Source organism: Bos mutus, chromosome 26 (genome assembly GCF_027580195.1).
Source record: "Bos mutus isolate GX-2022 chromosome 26, NWIPB_WYAK_1.1, whole genome shotgun sequence".
Lineage (NCBI taxonomy): Eukaryota > Metazoa > Chordata > Mammalia > Artiodactyla > Bovidae > Bos > Bos mutus.
The window spans coordinates 29,324,576-29,344,287 of NC_091642.1; the positions used below are offsets into that span (position 1 = coordinate 29,324,576).

At 37.9% G+C, this 19,712-nt stretch overlaps 1 protein-coding gene and 1 pseudogene across 10 annotated transcripts in view; both read right to left on the reverse strand.

Annotated features, from left to right (window-relative positions):
- Positions 1-19,712, reverse strand: part of BTRC (beta-transducin repeat containing E3 ubiquitin protein ligase) — a 174,628-nt gene that overhangs the window by 14,731 nt on the left and 140,185 nt on the right. For all 10 annotated transcript variants that reach the window (XM_070363967.1, XM_005888093.2, XM_005888092.3 and 7 more), the window contains 5 exons: positions 13,560-13,791; positions 7,769-7,955; positions 2,794-2,890; positions 2,009-2,146; positions 1,414-1,532 (listed from right to left, as the gene is read on the reverse strand). In XM_070363967.1, the coding sequence (XP_070220068.1) occupies positions 1,414-1,532; positions 2,009-2,146; positions 2,794-2,890; positions 7,769-7,955; positions 13,560-13,791 (773 nt within the window). The remainder of the gene's footprint in view (positions 1-1,413; positions 1,533-2,008; positions 2,147-2,793; positions 2,891-7,768; positions 7,956-13,559; positions 13,792-19,712) is intronic.
- On the reverse strand, positions 18,793-19,449 carry LOC102286525 (large ribosomal subunit protein uL6 pseudogene; annotated as a pseudogene).

Sequence of the window (19,712 nt, forward strand, 5' to 3'; positions counted from 1 at the left end):
CACAGAACTTGAAATCTGGGCTAGTTGCAGGGTGCTGAAATGAGGGTGCAGCGACCATCACCAGCAAATTGGTCCCAAACTGCAAGATTATCATAAACCTTCTGACATTTAATCTGATACATTTTAAACCGGTGGGAATTTTGCTAATAACTGCAGCGTTGGTGGTCCCACAGATAGCCCTCGGGTCCTAGAACTGATTCAGGCCAAGAATTTTCTGTAATAGACTGACTTAGTACTGTGGATTTGAGCTTGATGATCTTGGGCCTTAGTATTCACCACACAGATCAAGGCGTAAAATTACCTAGACTCTAAACATAAGGCCCGATTTCTGTGCTCTGAATGAGTGTAGGGATCAAGACCAGCCACCCCAATATAAATACGGGCTTCACAGCAGAGTGCAGGACCCTTAGATAGCTTGAGAAATTTTTGTGAAGGTGTATTTTACTTTCATCACTCATTTTGTATACTTACTTTGTTTTTTTACAACATATTTTATTTTTTTCCAATTTAACCCTCTCTCTTTAAAAATAATTTTTTCCCTTGTCCAATAAATGATATTAGCCTCTACAATCTTTAAGCTTCCTTGAGGCACTCCACAAGCACCAATAAATGTTAAATGCTGATAACTCTATGAACTGAATTTGCTATGTCTTTAAGTCAAAAGACAAGAAAACGCGAATAGCCTTTTCTATTCACAGAGGATAATTCGGAATGGTAAACATTTAACTTCAGAGAATCTAACAATGCAGTTAACTGCTTTTTTTCTCCCTATTTTTTTAAAGTTACTTTTGATGCATTATGTTTGCTAAATCCTTTAGCTCAAGGCAAAATTCCTAACAGAGGTTTCCAGCAGTTCTGCTGGTACCCAGAACTCAAGCTACACTGGACTCCAGCAGCATAATGGCTGTGTCATCAAATCACTAACGCCTCTGGAAATTGAAGGCCCCTCCCAGAGTGAAGCTTGCAATTAAAAACTGCAGGGACAGCAGGGGAGGGGCTGGCAAGAGAAAGTATTGCTCACCTGTACACATTTTAAAGGAGATAATGCATGCCTGTACTACAGTTATAACCACCTGAAAGGAAGGCTTCATTCCATTCATGTCATTCCCCTGTGAGGTAGTTTTTGTAAAAAATGCAAAGTTTACCAAGTTTCTATAATACATAATTCCCCCAAACTAAAACAGAATATGTAGTTTCTTAAATGTACAAAAATGTAAACTTACCATAACCATTCCTAAATCAAGTCTTCCAGTTCTAGACTGACACAGTGATGGGGGGAGCTGATTGCTTATTCTTCTTTGGTTATGAAGTTTCATAATTGTGTTCATGCAGATACAAACAAAATCACTATCTAAGGCAGAACAGAGTGAATCTGATATTTCAGAGTTCAAAAGATCATTTGAAAGTTTCTACCTGACCGTGGAATCCGACGACCCAGTTATGATCACTCTCTCGTCATACTGGAGACACAGGACAGAACCTGTGTGGCCTGTGAGAATCCGCTTGCATTCCAGTGTGCTTTTATCCCAGATCTAGGATGGCAAACAAGATCCTTTTGATCACCATGATAATGGGGTGGTGCAGAGACTTGCAGGCCCTATTATGTATTTGATTCCCCCAAAGAATCAAAGCCCAGAGTAGTGTGGAATGCACTCTTTTCTGCAGGTAGAGCTAAACACTTCTACATATGTGGCTTCAGTATAATGCAGACTTGATCCTTTTCATTCAGGAACAGGGTTGGCCTATAATTATGTGAGGGCCCAAAAGAGTAACAGCCCATTCAGTGCACTTCAAGGAGAGAATTTAACCCTAGCACTATCCATATGTATGAGCTTCTGGGGAGAAGCAGGCATTTTTCTCTTAAGGAAATGATTTTGGCTTTCGGACTAGAAACAATCTAAAACTTTCACTTTCTGGAAATATCGTTTAGAGTTTTTGCTTTGGGTTGCTTTACACTGTGGTCATCCTTACCCCTTCAGCTACCTCCCCATAACTGAAGAGACCTCACCTTGATTGTGTTGTCTCGAAGGCCGCTTACTATCTTCTGATCATCATACTGTAAACAGTAAACTCCTTTGCTTGTTTCACTTCGGCAGTGGATTCTCTGTAAGCTATGTCTTCCACATCTCCAATTAGATTCTATTGTCTGAGAAGAAGGAATGGTAAAGAAGTAGTAATTAGGAAAGGACTAGAACTAAACTCTTTTCTGATTTTCATGGCAACCAATGATAAATGCTCAGTGCTTTACTGGATAAACAGAACTTAAGGCATTTTTTTAAAAAAGCTTCTATTTAATGTTTTAAAACATTTTTTCATTTGCAAAGTAATTAAAGATTTATTTCCTAGAACTCTCCTGTATGTAACTCGTTCGACTAAATAATAAACCTTCTGGAGAGAGACTGTTCACCAACAGAGGAGAAGCTATGAACCACATGAGGTTACCTACTCAGTGCTCATCTTACATCTGAGGTGGCATTTCTACCAGTGAACTTCCACAGAGACTCAATTCAGAAGATATTTGAATAATGGTTTATAAGTGCAACTTTTAAACATTTCCACTTCTGTTATCATATTTTCTCTCTTACCTATTTATCTATCAATAAACAATTTTCAAAAGCTTTAAATTTCTTTGCCTGGTTATTTACTATATTTTACCTACCCTATTCACTTGTAAAGAAATTGATTTTTAACCCACATCAATAAACCCTAATGGATTTGTTGTAACAATGCTGTTACTGAAGAATGTTGATGATTCTCTAGTATTTGCAAATACCCAAATATACAGATTCTTACCTCAATGTCTTGTATAATTTTAGGATAAAGTGCTCTATAAAAAGAGTTGGGAGGCGCATTTCCATCAGGAGGTTTGTTTTTGAACAAATACTGTCCCCTAAAAAATAACAAATATTTCTCAGTAAAAATCATATCCAACCCCCCCCCCAATACATTTACAAGGAACCTCCTATTTCTTCAAAGCATTTTCACAATTACCATTCCATATAATCTCCATAACTAGCCTAGAGAAGTGCGAAGTTAAACCTGATTTCAGGAGCAACTCCCTGAAAGTTGCTCCCATGTTAACGAGCAACTTTCTGGGCTAAACGAATTCTGCCAACACTGATTTGCTTTTGAGTAAAACATGATGATTTCTAGTGTAGGACATCAAAGTGTCAGGCCTTCAGGAATATTATGTCAATAGACAAATGGAATGTGTATAGTCACAATTCTGACTAACTGACTAACAGACCTCTGCAGAGACAGACTTATTGGCCTTACCTTATGAAAATTTTGTTAGTGGTGATAACTACAAACTCTGAACTAGGCACATGCCCCACAGACTTCCCTTCATTGAGTAAAGCTGTGCCAGTGTAGTGGAGCCTAGCATTGTGGGCAGCAGGAATGCCTCTGTCACAGAGTTAACTTTTACCAGTCTCCAGTTATATGTGGAAAGGTGTATTGGCGACTCAGGCACCCAGGCTGCTGGTATGTTTTAAAAGGAGCAATTTCAACAGAAAACAAAGGGATCACAGGAGTGTCCAGCAGCAAGTACGAAAGCAGAAAAAAAAAATAAAAGAAATGCCTGACAGCACTGTGCTGTCAAATCTAAGGCATAAAATCGACTTTCACAGGTGTGTTCCTGGCTATGTACATACATACATGGATTTTATTGCCTTTCCTTGACTCCAGTGAGCAACATTTGTTAGGATCTCCTTCCTTATGACAGCACATCTCTGGAATACTCATATCCCAAGCTAGATCTTTACTACAAAAAAAAAATCAGTAAATGGCAATCACTTCCTGCTGGGTAAAAAATTTAATTCCTCATCCTGAAGTTAAGAACCCACCAAACACGGTGTGGAAGCTAGTAAACCCCACTATGGGTGTACTAACTGCTGTTCTCACTGGCACTGTGCCTTGCAAAGTGGAGACAGGCAGAAATGCCTCTGAGTGTAATCCTGGCACCAGAGAAATCATGTTTTCTCTGGGCCAGTCATCCACGCCTCCCTCTATAGCTCCATTACAATATAATTAATTGTTCAATGTCTCCAGGAGCACTTCTCCCCTGCCCTCTTCCTATTATACACCTTGAAAATTAGTTGAGAAAATTTCCTATCAGGAAGGTAGCTGGCTCTGACTTCTGTGTTGATACAGAAAGGGAAATCCACAGCAGAGAGGCTAAAATAACTGTCTTTTTAAAGGGACTATAATAGGAGCAAGAAGCATGATACACCAACACAAAGAAAGGGACAAACAAGACACATTTGGAAATAATTCGGGCTTAAAGATACAGTTTTCTAAACAATAATTATTCTATAAATACATTGTAGGCAAACAAATTTTCAATGAAGAGGTCCTAAATCTGGTTATTAGGGAACTCCTTGGTGGTCTAGTGGTTAGGACTCAGTGCTTCCACAGCCAGAGGCCCAGGTTCAATCCCTGGACAGGGAACTAAGATCCCATAAGCCACCATAGCAAGGCCCCCCCCCGCTCCCCCAAAAGATCTGGTTAATAATTAAATTTAATAGTTTCAATGTTGACATCCTTTAATGAGGTTAGGAATAACTATATTCATTTGGCAGGTGAAGAAATCAAATGTCAGGGAAGCTAAGCAACTTGTCCAAGGTCACACAGCTAGTGAGAAGACCTAGGGTTTGAATCTAAGTCTGACTTCAGAGGTCACACTCTTAACTACTGTATTGTCTCTCAAAGCTCACCATTCCTCATTCTTATCCTCTTTTTAACCTCTGGCAATTGCACACAGGGACCCCAGGACTTTTTTTTTCACATACAATGAAACTATCTCTACATTCTAAGGAAAGAGAAATCATGTAAACCTCTGATCTCATTTTCTATCCCACAGTATTTATCTTGCCATGCTAAAGCATCTGAATTTCTTCAAGTTACAGGTGCTACAAAAAAGGATGGCTAAGTGTTGAAAACTGGTTTTTCAGTCTGTATCTATTTTATAAGTCAAAACCTTTCACGATAGAAGCTCTCTGACAACAGGGACTTCTATGTGAAATGCCTAGTACTTTTAAGAGTGTGAGGACATGATAAATGCTAAATATTAAATTCAGAATGTTATCATAAAATGTGATCTGCTGATTAAGAAAATGGACTTATCCCAAGTGGTCTTTTATTACACTTTAAGAGTTACCATTACTAAGCGGAGAGAGCATCTTCAGTATTATTCAAGAGAGAAAATAAGAGTTCATGTCCTAGGGGCAGACTGTCAAATTCATCTAGATATAAAATACAACTGTAGAGTGGAAATTAAACTCAAAGCTTTTTTAGAAAACTGTATTTATTTATTTTTGGTTGAAGGAAATGGAAGAAGTTCTCAAAGACAGCATTTGGGGAGAGGCAGTATAACAGAAAGGCTTTATTGACAAAGGAGACTTAGTAAGACAACTTGCAAGAGAAAAATGAAAAAGTGATTACAGACTATTGTTTTTTAAAGTGAGGAAGAACTACTAACACAGGAAGAAAGGCAACACGTAAACATAAGCAGCCACATACTGTCAAGGGGATAATAAAGGCAGTCTTCATGGGGTGAACAAATATTTGAAATCTCAGGGATCTGTATCAAGCTAAGGTGATATATATGGCCAAAGACAAAGGAATACAGTCAGAACTCTAAAGGATACTCAAAAGGGCAGGAATGGGTTTCTGTAGTTGAAGAAATAGGAGAAAGAGTGATAATTAGTGCTGATCCTAAATTATTTCTCAGCTATACCTTCACATACCCTTTTAAAAGGCCAAGAAGCCACCTGTTCGATGATCTTTTTTTTTTCTTCTGTGTAACTAATACAAGAGATCTTTAACCCTCTTTAAGGATTTAAACCCTCTTTTAGGGTTTAATTAACCCTAAGCATAATTCTGGAGCCTTTTATCTTTGGTATTTTCATACATATCTGTCAAGATTTGCCCATCTACTTCTTACTCTCCCTGCCTTCAAAAAGAGACTGTAAAGTCCCAACATCTGATAAAGGTTTATTGTCATTTACAGTCCAAATGGGAACAAAGTACATTTTAACAGGGAACAAAACCTTTATAAGCTATGAGAATGCATCTCTACAAGTGAAATTTTGGGTCAGGAGTTATTTGGAGAAGATTTTCTTTTCTTTTTCCCCCCCCTGAAGGGTAGAGGAATATTCCTAGCTGCCCTAAAATTTTCCCAAGCAAGCAACTGCCTCCTCTATTTCTAAGGCTAGTCCTAACATGCTTAAGAAAATGATGGACTTTGAATTCCATATATCTATATAATCTTTTACTTTATTATACAATATAGTTTATTTCCAAAGTATGAAATAAGTTATCAAAGATCAGGTTTCCATTCTTCCATACAGTGAAATTAGTGAAAGTAAGGGAAACATACTTGGAAGAAGAAATAATAATATATTTTCATTTATGCAATTTTTTATAGCCAAAAATTCCCTGGTATTTGCTTCCTAATTTAATTGAATTTGGGAGAAATTTTAAAGACCTTCTAATAGCCAGAATAACAGAAATCTCTTGAATTGCTTGGTATAATATTTGGAGGTCATTATATTTATTGTACATTAATGAATTGAAAAGATGCAAAAAAAGGGAGCCAACTATGCTTTTATGAAAAATTGTTAAGAAAAGCTGATCCTCCATTCTTAACTGTTCTGTATCTCTTCATGATCCAAGAAAAATGATTCATGAAATTAATTGCTCAGGATATCACTGAGCATACACATGCCTGCTGGTGCATCACTATCAACTAAAATATTTAATATGTCACCACCTTTATTTTATTTATGAAGTATTCACACCCAACTTTTTAAAAATGACATTATAGAGAATCATCCAAGAGAAAATTATATATAGAAGACCTCTTCCAGATGTTCTAAAGAAATGGTACCATTACATTAAAAGAATAAGAACAAAACTGGTAAATTCTGTTGCTCTCAGGCTGGTAACTACATAATGTCTTACAGGATTCAGGATTAAGCAGTAAAAAAATCTTGAGAAAATTTTAGAGTCTTAAAAAGAAACAATGATTTATACTAAATTCCAATTTCTTCTCTTTCTGAAGGCTTGAGTTCTTATTCTAGATGGGCATAAAAATAATTTTGATTAAAAAGTTGATAGAACACCACAGGCTAAGGCTAAAGACAAAAAAATCTGAAAAAGAAAATAGTCAAAGAGGAGGGCTGGTAGTATTTTTTTTTAATCATTGTTTGCAAAGCAGCATTAACACATTATTATATCACTTATGCAAGGAGATCCAACCAGTCCATTCTGAAGGAGATCAGCCCTGGGATTTCTTTGGAAGGAATGATGCTAAAGCTGAAACTCCAGTACTTTGGCCACCTCATGCGAAGAGGTGACTCATTGGAAAAGACTCTGATGCTGGGAGGGATTGGGGGCAGGAGGAGAAGGGGACGACAGAGGATGAGATGGCTGGATGGCATCACTGACTCGATGGACGTGACTCTGAGTGAACTCTGGGAGTTGGTGATGGACAGGGAGGCCTGACGTGCTGAGATTCATGGGGTCGCAAAGAGTCGGACACGACTGAGCGACTGAACTGAACTGAACTGGTATCACTTATGAGTGAGTGGTCAGAAGAAAAACTGCCAAGTACATGAACAACTATTTAACACTTTTTGCTATAAAAGAGCAAAATCAGTGTATCAAAAGATAAGTGGTCTTGCTGGTTCCCAATAATACTGTATTCCAGAGAGTGAAAGGCCAGATCCTGCAGCTCTCTAAAGAGTTAGAATGTTAAAAGGCTCACCAGCCTCTTCGTTCTGCCAGGCCTCTCCACAGAGAATCTGTCCTGACCATTCTTTCAATGAGCTTCTTCCATAACATGCCATCAGACGTCACTCGGTACCATTCTTTGCACACAAGTTCAGCAGCACATAGTGATCTGGCATCCAAGTATGACAGGATGTTCTCAGCAATGTGATCTAAACCCCGAGCTTTTGGTGGGGAGAGGAGGCAAAGAAAAAAAAAAAAAAGACATGGATGGTGGTGAATGATTTTTTTTTTTAACAGAAAGTCCTTTAAACAGGAACAGCATTTATTCCGCTATGAAGGCACATCACTGTCCCTAGTGTGGTCCAGTTTCTTTTTCAAACAGACTTGGCTAAAATGAGTGTCAATAATTTTTCTATAAGGTTACAGAAATGAACAGTATTTTCCATCTTCCTTTAGATAAGGAAGTGAAAACTAACAACCAGCAAACCCCCCAAGACATTAAAAATAAAAAGGATTCCAGAAAACAATTCACATCTATCTATATGGATTTCAGCACTAGGGGATGTTCTATGGATGGCATCTCAAACTCTGTGATTCAGACCCCCCCATCTCTACCCCAATTCTTTATATTAGGTCCATTTCTCATTCTGTTTCTATTACTGCTGCAGTTCCAAAGCTGTTCGGTAAAAGAAATATCCTTTAAATGTACTGTGGGAGAGGCACTAAGTCAGAATGTTCTGGACTATAGAATTCTGGGCATGCAGAAAGGAGAGAAAAAGAAAATATAGGTTGGTATAGGAACATCCCAAGAGGAATGACTGAGAGGTATATTCAAGTTCGAGTTTAATTTTAGATGTTTAAAAAAGTATATTTGAGAACAGTTGCGGCTATAAAGCCTAAATGACAGTTGGCCAAAAATGAAAAAAAACAAAACAAAACAAAACAAACCCCAGACCAATAGACAACTTAGAATTTCAGAGACTATTTTTGTAGGATATACAGAGAAAAACAGGGTAAGTAGATCTTGGATTGTGTAAACTGGGTGGGCTTCCCAATTAAAATTCTCTATCACCCAAATCTGTACTGGGGCCTCAGAGGAACAGATCCCATAAAATAGGATGTTCATATTAACAGACCTTTTGGCTGCTGTTTTAATTCACAGTGAGACAAAAAATATTCAAAGTCATTTCTCTTTACAGGTAACGTATCAGAGATTTGCTAAAGACTTAAATAGTGCAGAAAGATTCCTTGATACTCTGATTACCTTAGGCACAAACTTAACAAGCAAGAGAGATAATATCACATTTCATTTTGTTTCTTTCCCCTGAATCATACAAAGATACATTTGGACGCCATTAGCAACAATCTAAATGTGCTTAAACATTATTTTAATTATAAAAATTATATGGATGTCAGTCACATTCTTCAACAGATTTGGAAAAGAAAGCATTAAATGGATCTTGTTTGGCTGGCATCACATGTTCATATTTAAGCACAAGCAGATGGAGGCATTCATCACCTAATTCTTATTAAAGAAACATGACTATAAGCCAATTAAAGATATAATAATTAGTTTGTCATACAAAGTACAGTAATGGTTCAATTTCTCCATCTTTATACTGAACTTTCTATACTATCAGAAGTTCCCAAAATGCATTCCTGTGTTTTTAGTGGCCAGCATCAAATTGCTCCTGATCTTTCACTATGTCCCTATAATAAGTCTTTGGAAGTAATTTCACCTAACACTCCAAACAAACCCATTACATTAATGGATTACAGGCATTTTTTGAAGTAGTTTGGTTTACTAAATGTAGCCAGATGGTGTAGGTTCATAAGTTAAAGTGGCCATAAAGCATTAGACTGATGATTTAGTATCTTATAAAGTGGTCAGCAGATATACATCAGAGATCAGTATTAGGCAAAGAATACACAAGTCTAATCATCTCCTGCTCAATTCTTAGTGGTATATGCTAGAGATTGTAACATGTCTCAGTGATTGGGGAGAGCACAATAATGAGGTACACACAGATTGCACAAAGAAAACTGCTTGCCTATGGCTAAAATAAAATCCAATGAGTGAAGAATGGGCAGAAATCTATTCTATTTAACAAAAGATGTAAGTACAAATTCAGCTTAAAAATGTTTATTTCAAAGATATAAATAGGCATTTCTTTTGTTTTAAAGGGCAATTTAAATTCCAATTTTGGAAAAACAAATTTTTAAAAAGATATAATTGGCAAAGATTAAAAAAAGTGGTAAAATGCTTTGAGGGAGGGTTTAAGTTGGTATAGTTTTCTTAGAGGACAGTGTAGCACATGTATTAGAAGCCTTAAAAATGTTCGTAATTCTTTAACATAGGAATCCCACTTGTGGTATTTTTTTTCCTAGAATGCCCAAAAGATGAATAAGAATGTCCACTGCTGCTGCTGCTGCTAAGTCGCTTCAGTCGTGTCCAACTCTGTGCGACCCCACAGATGGCAGCCCACCAGGCTCCTCTGTCCCTGGGATTCTCCAGGCAAGAACACCACCACAGCATAGTTTATAATGGAAAAAACATTTTAAACTACCTAAATGCTCCAAAATCAGATTGATTATATTCTTTGCAGCCAAAGATGGAGACTGTATAGAGCAGTCTCCATACAGTCAGCAAAAACAAGACCAGGAGCTGACTGTGGCTCAGATCATGAACGCCCTATTGCCAAATTCAGGCTGAAAATGAAGAAAGTGGAGAAAACCACTAGACCATTCAGGTATGATCTAAATCAGATCCCTTATGACTATACAGTGGAAGTGAGAAATAGATTTAAGGGACTAGATCTGATAGACAGAGTGCCTGATGAACTATGGACGGAGGTTCGTGACACTGTACAGGAGACAGGAATCAAGACCATTCCCAATAAAAAGAAATGCAAAAAAGCAAAATGGCTGTCTGAGGAGGCCTTACAAATAGCTGTGAAAAGAAGAGAAGCAAAAAGCAAGGGAGAAAAGGAAAGATATACCCATTTGAATGCAGAGTTGCAAAGAATAGCAAGGAGAGATAAGAAAGCCTTCCTCAGCGATCAATGCAAAGAAATAGAGGAAAACAACAGAATGGGAAAGACTAGATATCTCTTCAAGAAAGTTAGAGATGCCAAGGGAACACTGTATGCTCAATAAAGAACAGAAATGGTAGGGACCTAAAAGAAGCAGAAGATATTAAGAAGAGGTGGCAAGAATAAAAAGAACTGTACAAAAAAGATCTTCATGACCCGGATAATCATGATGGTGTGATCACTCACCTAGAGCCAGACATCCTGGAATGTGAAGTCAAGTGGGCCTTAGAAAGCATCACTACGAACAAAGCTAGTGGAGGTGATGGAATTCCAGTTGAGCTATTTCAAATCCTGAAAGATGATGCTGTGAAAGTGCTGCACTCAATATGCCAGCAAATTTGGAAAACTCAGCAGTGGCCACAGGACTGGAAAAGGTCAATTTTCATTCCAATCCCAAAGAATGCTCAAACTACCGCACAATTGCACTCATCTCACACGCTAGTAAAGTAACGCTCAAAATTCTCCAAGCCAGGCTTCAGCAATACGTGAACCGTGAAATTCCAGATGTTCAAGCTGGTTTTAGAAAAGGCAGACGAACCAGAGATCAAATTGCCAACATCCGCTGGATCATGGAAAAAGCAAGAGAGTTCCAGAAAAACATCTATTTCTGCTTTATTGACTATGCCAAAGCCTTCGACTGTGTGGATCACCATAAACTGTGGAAAATTCTGAAAGAGATGGGAATACCAGACCACCTGACCTGCCTCTTGAGAAATCTGTATGCAGGTCAGGAAGTAACAGAACTGGACATGGAACAACACACTGGTTCCAAATTGGAAAAGGAGTATTTCAAGGCTGTACATTGTCACCCTGCTTATTTAACTTCTATGCAGAGTACATCATGAGAAACGCTGGGCTGGATGAAGCACAAGATGGAATCAAGATTGCCGGGAGAAATATCAATAACCTCAGATATGCAGATGACACCACTCTTATGGCAGAAAGTGAAGAAGAACTAAAAAGCCTCTTGATGAAAGTGAAAGAGGAGAGTGAAAAAGTTGGCTTAAAGCTCAACATTCAGAAAACTAGGATCATGGCATCCGGTCCCATCATTTCATGGCAAATAGATGGGGAAACAGTGGTAACAGTAGCTGACTTTATTTTTCTGGGCTCCAAAATCACTGCAGATGGTGACTGCAGCCATGAAATTAAAAGATGCTTACTCCTTGGAAGGAAAGTTATGACCAACCTACACAGCATATTAAAAAGTAGAGACATTACTTTGCCAACAAAGGTCCATCTAGTCAAGGCTATGGTTTTTCCAGTGGTCATGTCTGGATGTGAAAGTTGGACTATAAAGAAAGCTGAGTGCAGAAGAATGATGCATTTGAACTGTGATGTTGGAGAAGACTCTTGAGAGTCCCTTGGACTGCAAGGAGATCCAACCAGTCCATCCTAAAGGAGACCAGTCCTGGGTGTTCATTGGAAGGACTGATGTTGAAGCTGATACTCCAATACTTTGGCCACCTGATGCAAAGAGCTGACTCATTGGAAAAGACCCTGATGCTGGGAAGGATTGAGGGCAGAAGAAGGGGACGACAGAGGATGAGATGGTTGGATGGCATCACCAACTCAACGGACATGGGTTTGGGCGGACTCTGGGAGTTGGTGGCGTGCTGCAGTTCATGGGGTCGCAAAGAGTTGGACACGACTGAGTGACTGAACTGAACTGTTCAATAAAGGGTTTAAATAATATGTGTTTCAACCATCATAAATAATATACAATACTATAAAAAATTGTTTTTTAAAAGAACCAACACTTAGGAAAACACATTAAGAGGATATAGTAAGAATAAAAATGTTGCAAACACTTATGAGGGAAATATATACACCTAGGAAAAATATTAAGAACACACTAGTAGTTCTCTCTGAATGGCAGGGTTCTGGAAAATGTTTTTACATTTTGAACATTTTTGAATTTTATAAATTTCTGGTAAGTGCTACAATCAGGAAACTACTGAAAAAAAAAAAAAAGATAGACTATATTTTAGAAATTCACTCATTTTTGTACTACTTTTTTAAAAAACCAGACTTTTAACATGGGTGAGAATCTTGTATTTTCCTGATACATCATTTTCCCCAAATACTGATGCCTACGGAGTATCCCAAATCACCATTAAGCATTCAGTGAAACAACCACGGCACTCTCAAAAGTGTGTGTGTGTGTGTGTGTGTGTGTGTGTGTGTGTATGCACAAATACATTTTAAAAAACATACAATAAAAAATATGCAATAGTTTATAACAGCTATTTAGTTACTGAGCAGTGAGATTGTAAAGCCTGGAATTTACATACTTAATATCACAACAAGGCTCCTGAGATACACTTCTTTCTAAAATATTCAATAAAAAATGCTTCTTATTCATTCATGCAAAGTAAATATTCTATTGATAAATTCCCAAAGAAATTCAAATATGTTAACATACCTTAAAACTAAGACACTATAAAAGACACATCTCAAACCAGATAACACCTCAGAAAAGATGTTATTTAAACCTACATGTGAGTAAAAATAGGGTGAATAGAGACAGGGAGAAGAAAGGGGGAAAAGGAGTCTCTTTACAGACTTGGATTTTTTTGTACTTATATCCCAAGAAGGTATGATTAAAATAGTTCATAAAAATCAAGCCAACAAAGATTTTTTAAAGAGAAACAGAACTGAAGATTCAGTATGATTACTAGTGTAACATATCTTTCAGGCAAATTAACGCCTTACAAACACCTGTACACATACCTGGCAGAGCAGTTATGAAATCCCTCTGCAACATAGGTTTAAGATATGAGTTTATGTGCCCATGTTGGTAATGACACATTTGGGATATAAGATGTTCCACAAATTCCACTTGATCGGATTCTGACCACTGCTCAAAATATTTGACACACAGTTCCTTTTCCTTCTCATAGCTTGCTGAGAGTTTCCGTTGCTTGGGCACAATCATACTGGAAGTGCCATTGGCAAGTTTTGTCTGCAGAAGAGGTGGATTGAAAGAAACATATAACAGTCAGTATTGAAATAAGGGAAATTATATGATTTTCCAGTCTGGCATGCTATGTTATGTATGTCTGTTTGATGGAGCTCACTCTGTTATTTTATTAGTAACTGGATGTTTGCAAACAGCAATTATATGGAAAAAGCCACAGAAATAACCACAGTAAATTGGTAAATCAGGAATACTGTTGGATGACAAGGCATCCATTTCCAAAAGTTCATAGGAAAACATTATTTGGAGATATATAGATGAAAACCAATGAAAGCATGTTATGACTAGCAAGCAAAAAAGCTAATTTGCTTATCTTGTATATACCCGTTACTGTGCATTTATACAATTACTTACTCACAACTTATTTTTTAATAGTTAAGTAAGAAATCCTCCATGCAAAGAAAAGCCAATGAATAATTTGAGACCCGGGTACCTTTAGAGATAAAGCTTAAATAACATCAATACTCAACATACCCTTTTCTTCTCCCCACTCCTCCCAAATCCTGTTGTCATCAAAATTATATGCCATAAAGTCTTTAATATTAACTGGTTCATTCAATAAATATTAGTTGAGCATCTATAATGTTCTAAACATTGTCCCAGGTGCTAGGAATACAACACTTAACAAAAATAACATAGTTTCTACCACCAGTTATTCACAATACAGTAGGTATAGCAAGCTAAAAACATTACCATACAAATAATGAAGAAAAATAACACAGGAAAAAGGGATAGAAAAGATAATGCCATTTTGACAGGCAAAGAAATTCTTCTCTGTTATTCAAACCAAACATGTAGGTACTGCTGTGATTTAATTAAGGTCCCAAATCAGGACCTTAAGAGGGAGATTACCCCAGTGGGCGTGACCTAATGATATCAGTCCTTTAAAAGCAGACTTTTTTTTTTTCCCCACAATTGGTTGCAGAAGAGAAGGGGACCACCAGACTAGGAATTCGATCACCCTTAGGGGCTGAGAGCATCTCCCAGCAGACAGCCAACAAGAAAATGGTGACCTCAATCCTACAAAGGCAAGGAGCTGAATTTGCCAACAACAACCTGAGATTTCTTTCCCTAAATGAGAACTCAGCTCAGACCAACACATTGATTTCCGCCTTGTGATATTCTGAGCAGAGAACCCAGTCTTGCTATATCAGATTTCTGACCTAGAGAACAGTGAGCTAATGAACAGGTATTATTTTAAATTGTTAAGTTTGTGGTAATTTGTTATGTAGCACTTAAAAAAACCACAATGTAACAATTTGGTCACAAAGGACTCCATTCCTCCCTGAACATGAATTCTGTTTCTACCCCCATCAAGAAATAGTTTGTCCCAGCCTTTGAATCTGGGCTTTGACTAAAAGAATGCAGAGAAAGTAACATTCTGGGACTTCTAGGCTTAGGCAACTTCTGCTTACTCTGCCTTAGACCCTTGAGCCACTGTGTAAAAACTGAGGCTACTCTCCTGGAGACGATGAGAAGCTATGCAGGAAGAGATCACATGGAGAAGCGCCTAGAAGCCTGAGCATTTTATGATCTGAAACCTTTTAAAAGGATCATTGCTATGTGGAGAACAGACTGTAGAGGACATGAATAGAAATCAGGAGACTAATTAATTACCTGGCTACGTCACAGTAGTCCACGGAAGAGACAACAATCTTTTGGACTAAGTGGTAGCTATAGATGTGGTGAGAAATAATTGGGATTCAATGTATATTTTGAAGGCAGAGTCAAGTGAATTTGCTGATCAACTGGATATATAGGGTATGAGGTTGGGGTGGGGGGAGAGACAAAGATTATATTCAAGTTTGAAGCTGGGGAACACTAGGAGAAGATTCAGAAATCAACTGAAAATTTTGCTACTCTAAAGAAAGTTGATTTTCTTTAGAGGATAACCACAAAGTGGCAGGTACAGCTAGGTACTTATACTTTTCAAACTAACTTGATGGATCTTTGGCATATTTGTCTGAAGAAGTCCCAATGTGGCAAGAAGACCTGAGTTACTAGGGAGTTCTTGCCATATTGAATATGCCATCAAACTGTACCAAATTTGGAGAATCAACTTCTGCTATTAAAGGCACAGATTTGGTTTAATTTCTACAGGTTAACTCCTACACGTAGGCCTCTCTACAAATGATTCCCAATATATAGCTGAAAGTATATTTCCTTTTTTGGGGGGTCTAGATTATATTACTGATATATTTTAATAAACCACAAAGAACCACCACAGATTCTAGAAGCTGTCTGTCTGTGCTTAAATAAACATCTCCTGTAGCATCTGTTTTATTTTTAAATTTATTTATTTTTAATAAAACTTTTTTTTTTTAAATTGGGATACAGCCAGTTGACAATATTGTGATAGTTCAGTTGAAAGTATATTTTCAAGAATGGCATTAGCAGGATTTCCCCGGTGGTTAAGTGGTTAAGACTCCACATTCCCAATGCAAGGGGCCCAGGTTCAATCCCTGGTCAGGGAACTAGATACGACATGTTGCAACCAAGAGTTCCCATGCCGCAACTAACGATGCTATACACTGCAACAAAGATTGAAGATCTCTGAGTGCCACAACTAAGGCCCAGCCCAGCCAAATAAATAGAAAAATGTCTTTTTAAAAAAGGAATGGCATGAGCCATTCTATTTATACAGAAGGAACAGACACTATGAACAGCAAGCCCTGGTGTAGACAGAGCTGGATGTTTTCTAGCATAAATACCATTTTTATCTATGATATAAGACCAAAAATGATTAATAACAACCTTGTTGGACACAGGCATTGGGGGACTTCTGGGCTGTTTTGTGTAGGCTATTTGTTTGCATCTCAGAAAAGGAAAACTTGACCAAACACCACTTCTCATTCCAACAACCAAAACTTCTCATCATCTTTTATATATTTGTCTTTTAAAGGAAGAAATAGACTGGAGTTGGATGCCAGAGTATTGTATCCTGGATAAAGACCAGAAATGTCAGTCACAGAGAACAATAATCAAAAAGGTAATGAAAGTGTTCTATTTATACTGTAAACAAATCAGATATTACTAAAATAAGGGGATTCAGGCTTTGATCAGTGGCTATTAGACTATTAACAGATAAAAGTGCTGAAGGATTTCACAAATTGATTATCCCACTGCAGGAGTTAAAGCTCAGTCAAGACTTTCTCATACTTTCAATGATTCAATCATATACAGGAGATAAAACACTATTAGAAATGAACCATAAACTGAGAGTTCATGTATTTGCAAACTGTCCACTGGTAATACACTCCAGTCACCGCCCCTCAAAACAGAGTATTTCATTGCAGGCAGGCATATACCTTAGATCCATCATCACTTCAAATGAGTTACCCTTTACCACTACACCATACCACATTGTTTTAAGAGCACTGGCCTTAGAGTAGAAAGACGTGGCTTCAATTTAGCTCCCCAATTACCAGTTATGTGACATAGAGTAAATAACTTGATTTTTTCTCTGAGTCTCTGTTTCACTCATCTGTAAAGTGGGGCTAATTACAGAATCTATTCCATTGGGATTTTGTGAAGTTCAAAATCATCTACGAAAAGTAAGCTTAGTTCACCACATGGCACAGAGTAAAGTGCTCAGTAAATCGACACTCTTCATGAATTTATGACACTGCTGGACTTATGCTTTCTCTTTTTTGAAAATATATCATTCTATTTCACTGGGTAGTATATCTTTTCTATTTTAATTTTCAGTGAAGTATAATATATAATATACATAGAAGTACATAACCTTAAGTGTATAGCTTGATGAATTTCCACAAGGTGAGCATACTGTGTAACTAGTGCCTTGGTCACAAACTCTGCCTTGTGCTCCTTTTTTCAAGTCACTAGCCCCTCTAAGGGTAGCCACTATACTAATTTCATTAATATATATATATATTTTAAAAAACTGCCTATACAATTTATAGTAGCATTAAAAAATGTGTAATTCTCAGGAATAAATCTGACAACATACGTGTTGCTGCTGCTGTTGTTCAGTCGCTCAGTTGTGTCCAATTCTTTGCAACCCCATGAACTGGAGCATGCCAAGCTTCCCTGTCCTTCACTATCTCCTGGAGTTTGCTCAAACTCATGTCGCAAAGAGTCAGACATGACTGAGCGACTGAACTGAACTGAATGTCCATTGAATCCATGATGCCATCCAACCATCTCATCCTCTGTTGTCCCCTTCTCCTCCTGCCTTCAACATATCCCAGCATCAGGGTCTTTTCCAATGAGTCGGCTCTTTGCATCAGCTTCAGCATGGGTCCTTCCAATGAATATTCAGGGTTGATTCCTTTAGGACTGACTGGTTTGATCTCCTTGCTGTCCAAGGGACTCTCAAGAGTCTTCTCCAACACCACAGTTTAAAAGCATCAATTTTTCAGTGCTCTGCCTTCTTTATAGTCCAACTCTCACATCTGTACATGACTACTGGAAAAACCATAACTTTGACGATATGGACCTTTGTCAGCAAAGTAATGTCTCTGCTTTTTAATACACTGTCTACGTTTCTCACAGCTTTTCTTCCAAGGAGCAAGCATCTTCTAATTTCATAGTTGCAGTCACTGTCCTCAGTGATTTTGAAGCCCAAGGAAGTAAAAGTCTGTCACTATTTCCATTGTTTTCCCATCTATTTGCCAGAAAGTGATGGGACTGGATGCCAGTTTTCTGAATGTTGAGTTTTAAGCCTGCTTTTTCACTCTCCTTTTTCACCTGCATCAAGAGGCTCTTTAGGTCCTCTTCGCTTTCTGCCATTAGGGTGGTGTCATCTGCATATCTGAAGTTATTGCTGTTTCTCCCATCAATCTTGATTCTACCTTGAGCTTCACCCAGGCTGGCATTTCGCATGATGTACTCTGCATATAAGTTAAATAAGTAGGGTGACAATATACAGCCTTGATGTCCTCTTTTCCCAATTTGGAACCAGTCAGTTGTTCCATGTCTGGTTCTAACTCTTTTTTTTTCTTTTTCCAAATCAAGAGTTTTTATTGCCTCTTTAAAATATCACAACGGAGTCCACAGAACCATTTGCCATCTTTGTGGTTTCTGCAGCAGGATCACTGAGATCTTATTCATCAGCCTGCTGAACTGTTCCTTTTTCAGAAACATAGACACCATCCAAAATTTTTCTGATATCCTTGTTTTTAACTGTGGTGGCTTGCTGAATCAAAGCAGCTGAATTTGACACAAATGCAATGTCATTTCCTTCAAGAATCAACTCATCTTTCTGGGCTTGAGATACTGAATAGGCAACCCCTGATCTCATTCAAACCCTGCGTATGTATTTTTCACCCCCAAAATTTTGGATTTCCAAAAGAGAACCGTTTTCCTGAACAACAACATCGATGGGGAAGTGGGCATACACCGACCTCATCTTGTAACGGAAGCCCAGTGTAACACCTTGATCATGTTCTGTACGTGACTACAGATTGTGCGAACAGTGGCCAGTTCCTTTCTGTTTCCCCACCGTTTGTCAACATGGAGCCTCTTCTTTTTCTTTCCAAGGAGACTGAGTTCTACATTGATGTGATTGAAGTCCCCCTGCAGGGTGCCTCTGGGGCCCTTCACAATAATTGTCCGTCCCTTCAAGGTAATGTCAACATTTTCTGGGATGTCAACAGTCCGATTGCTGAGAATGGTCTTCATTCTCACAGTTGACGTGGCAAAGACTGGTTCTAACTCTTGCTTCTTGACCTCTATACAGGTTTCTCAGAAGGCAGGTAAGGTGGTCTGGTATCCCCATCTCTTTAAGAATTTTCCACAGTTTGTTGTGATCCATACAGTCAAAGGCTTTAGCGTAGTAAAAGAAGCAGATGTTTTTTCTGGAATTCCCTTGCTTTTTCTATTATCCAACAAATGTTGGAAATTTGATCTCTGGTTCCTCTGCCTTTTCTAAATCCAGCTTGAAT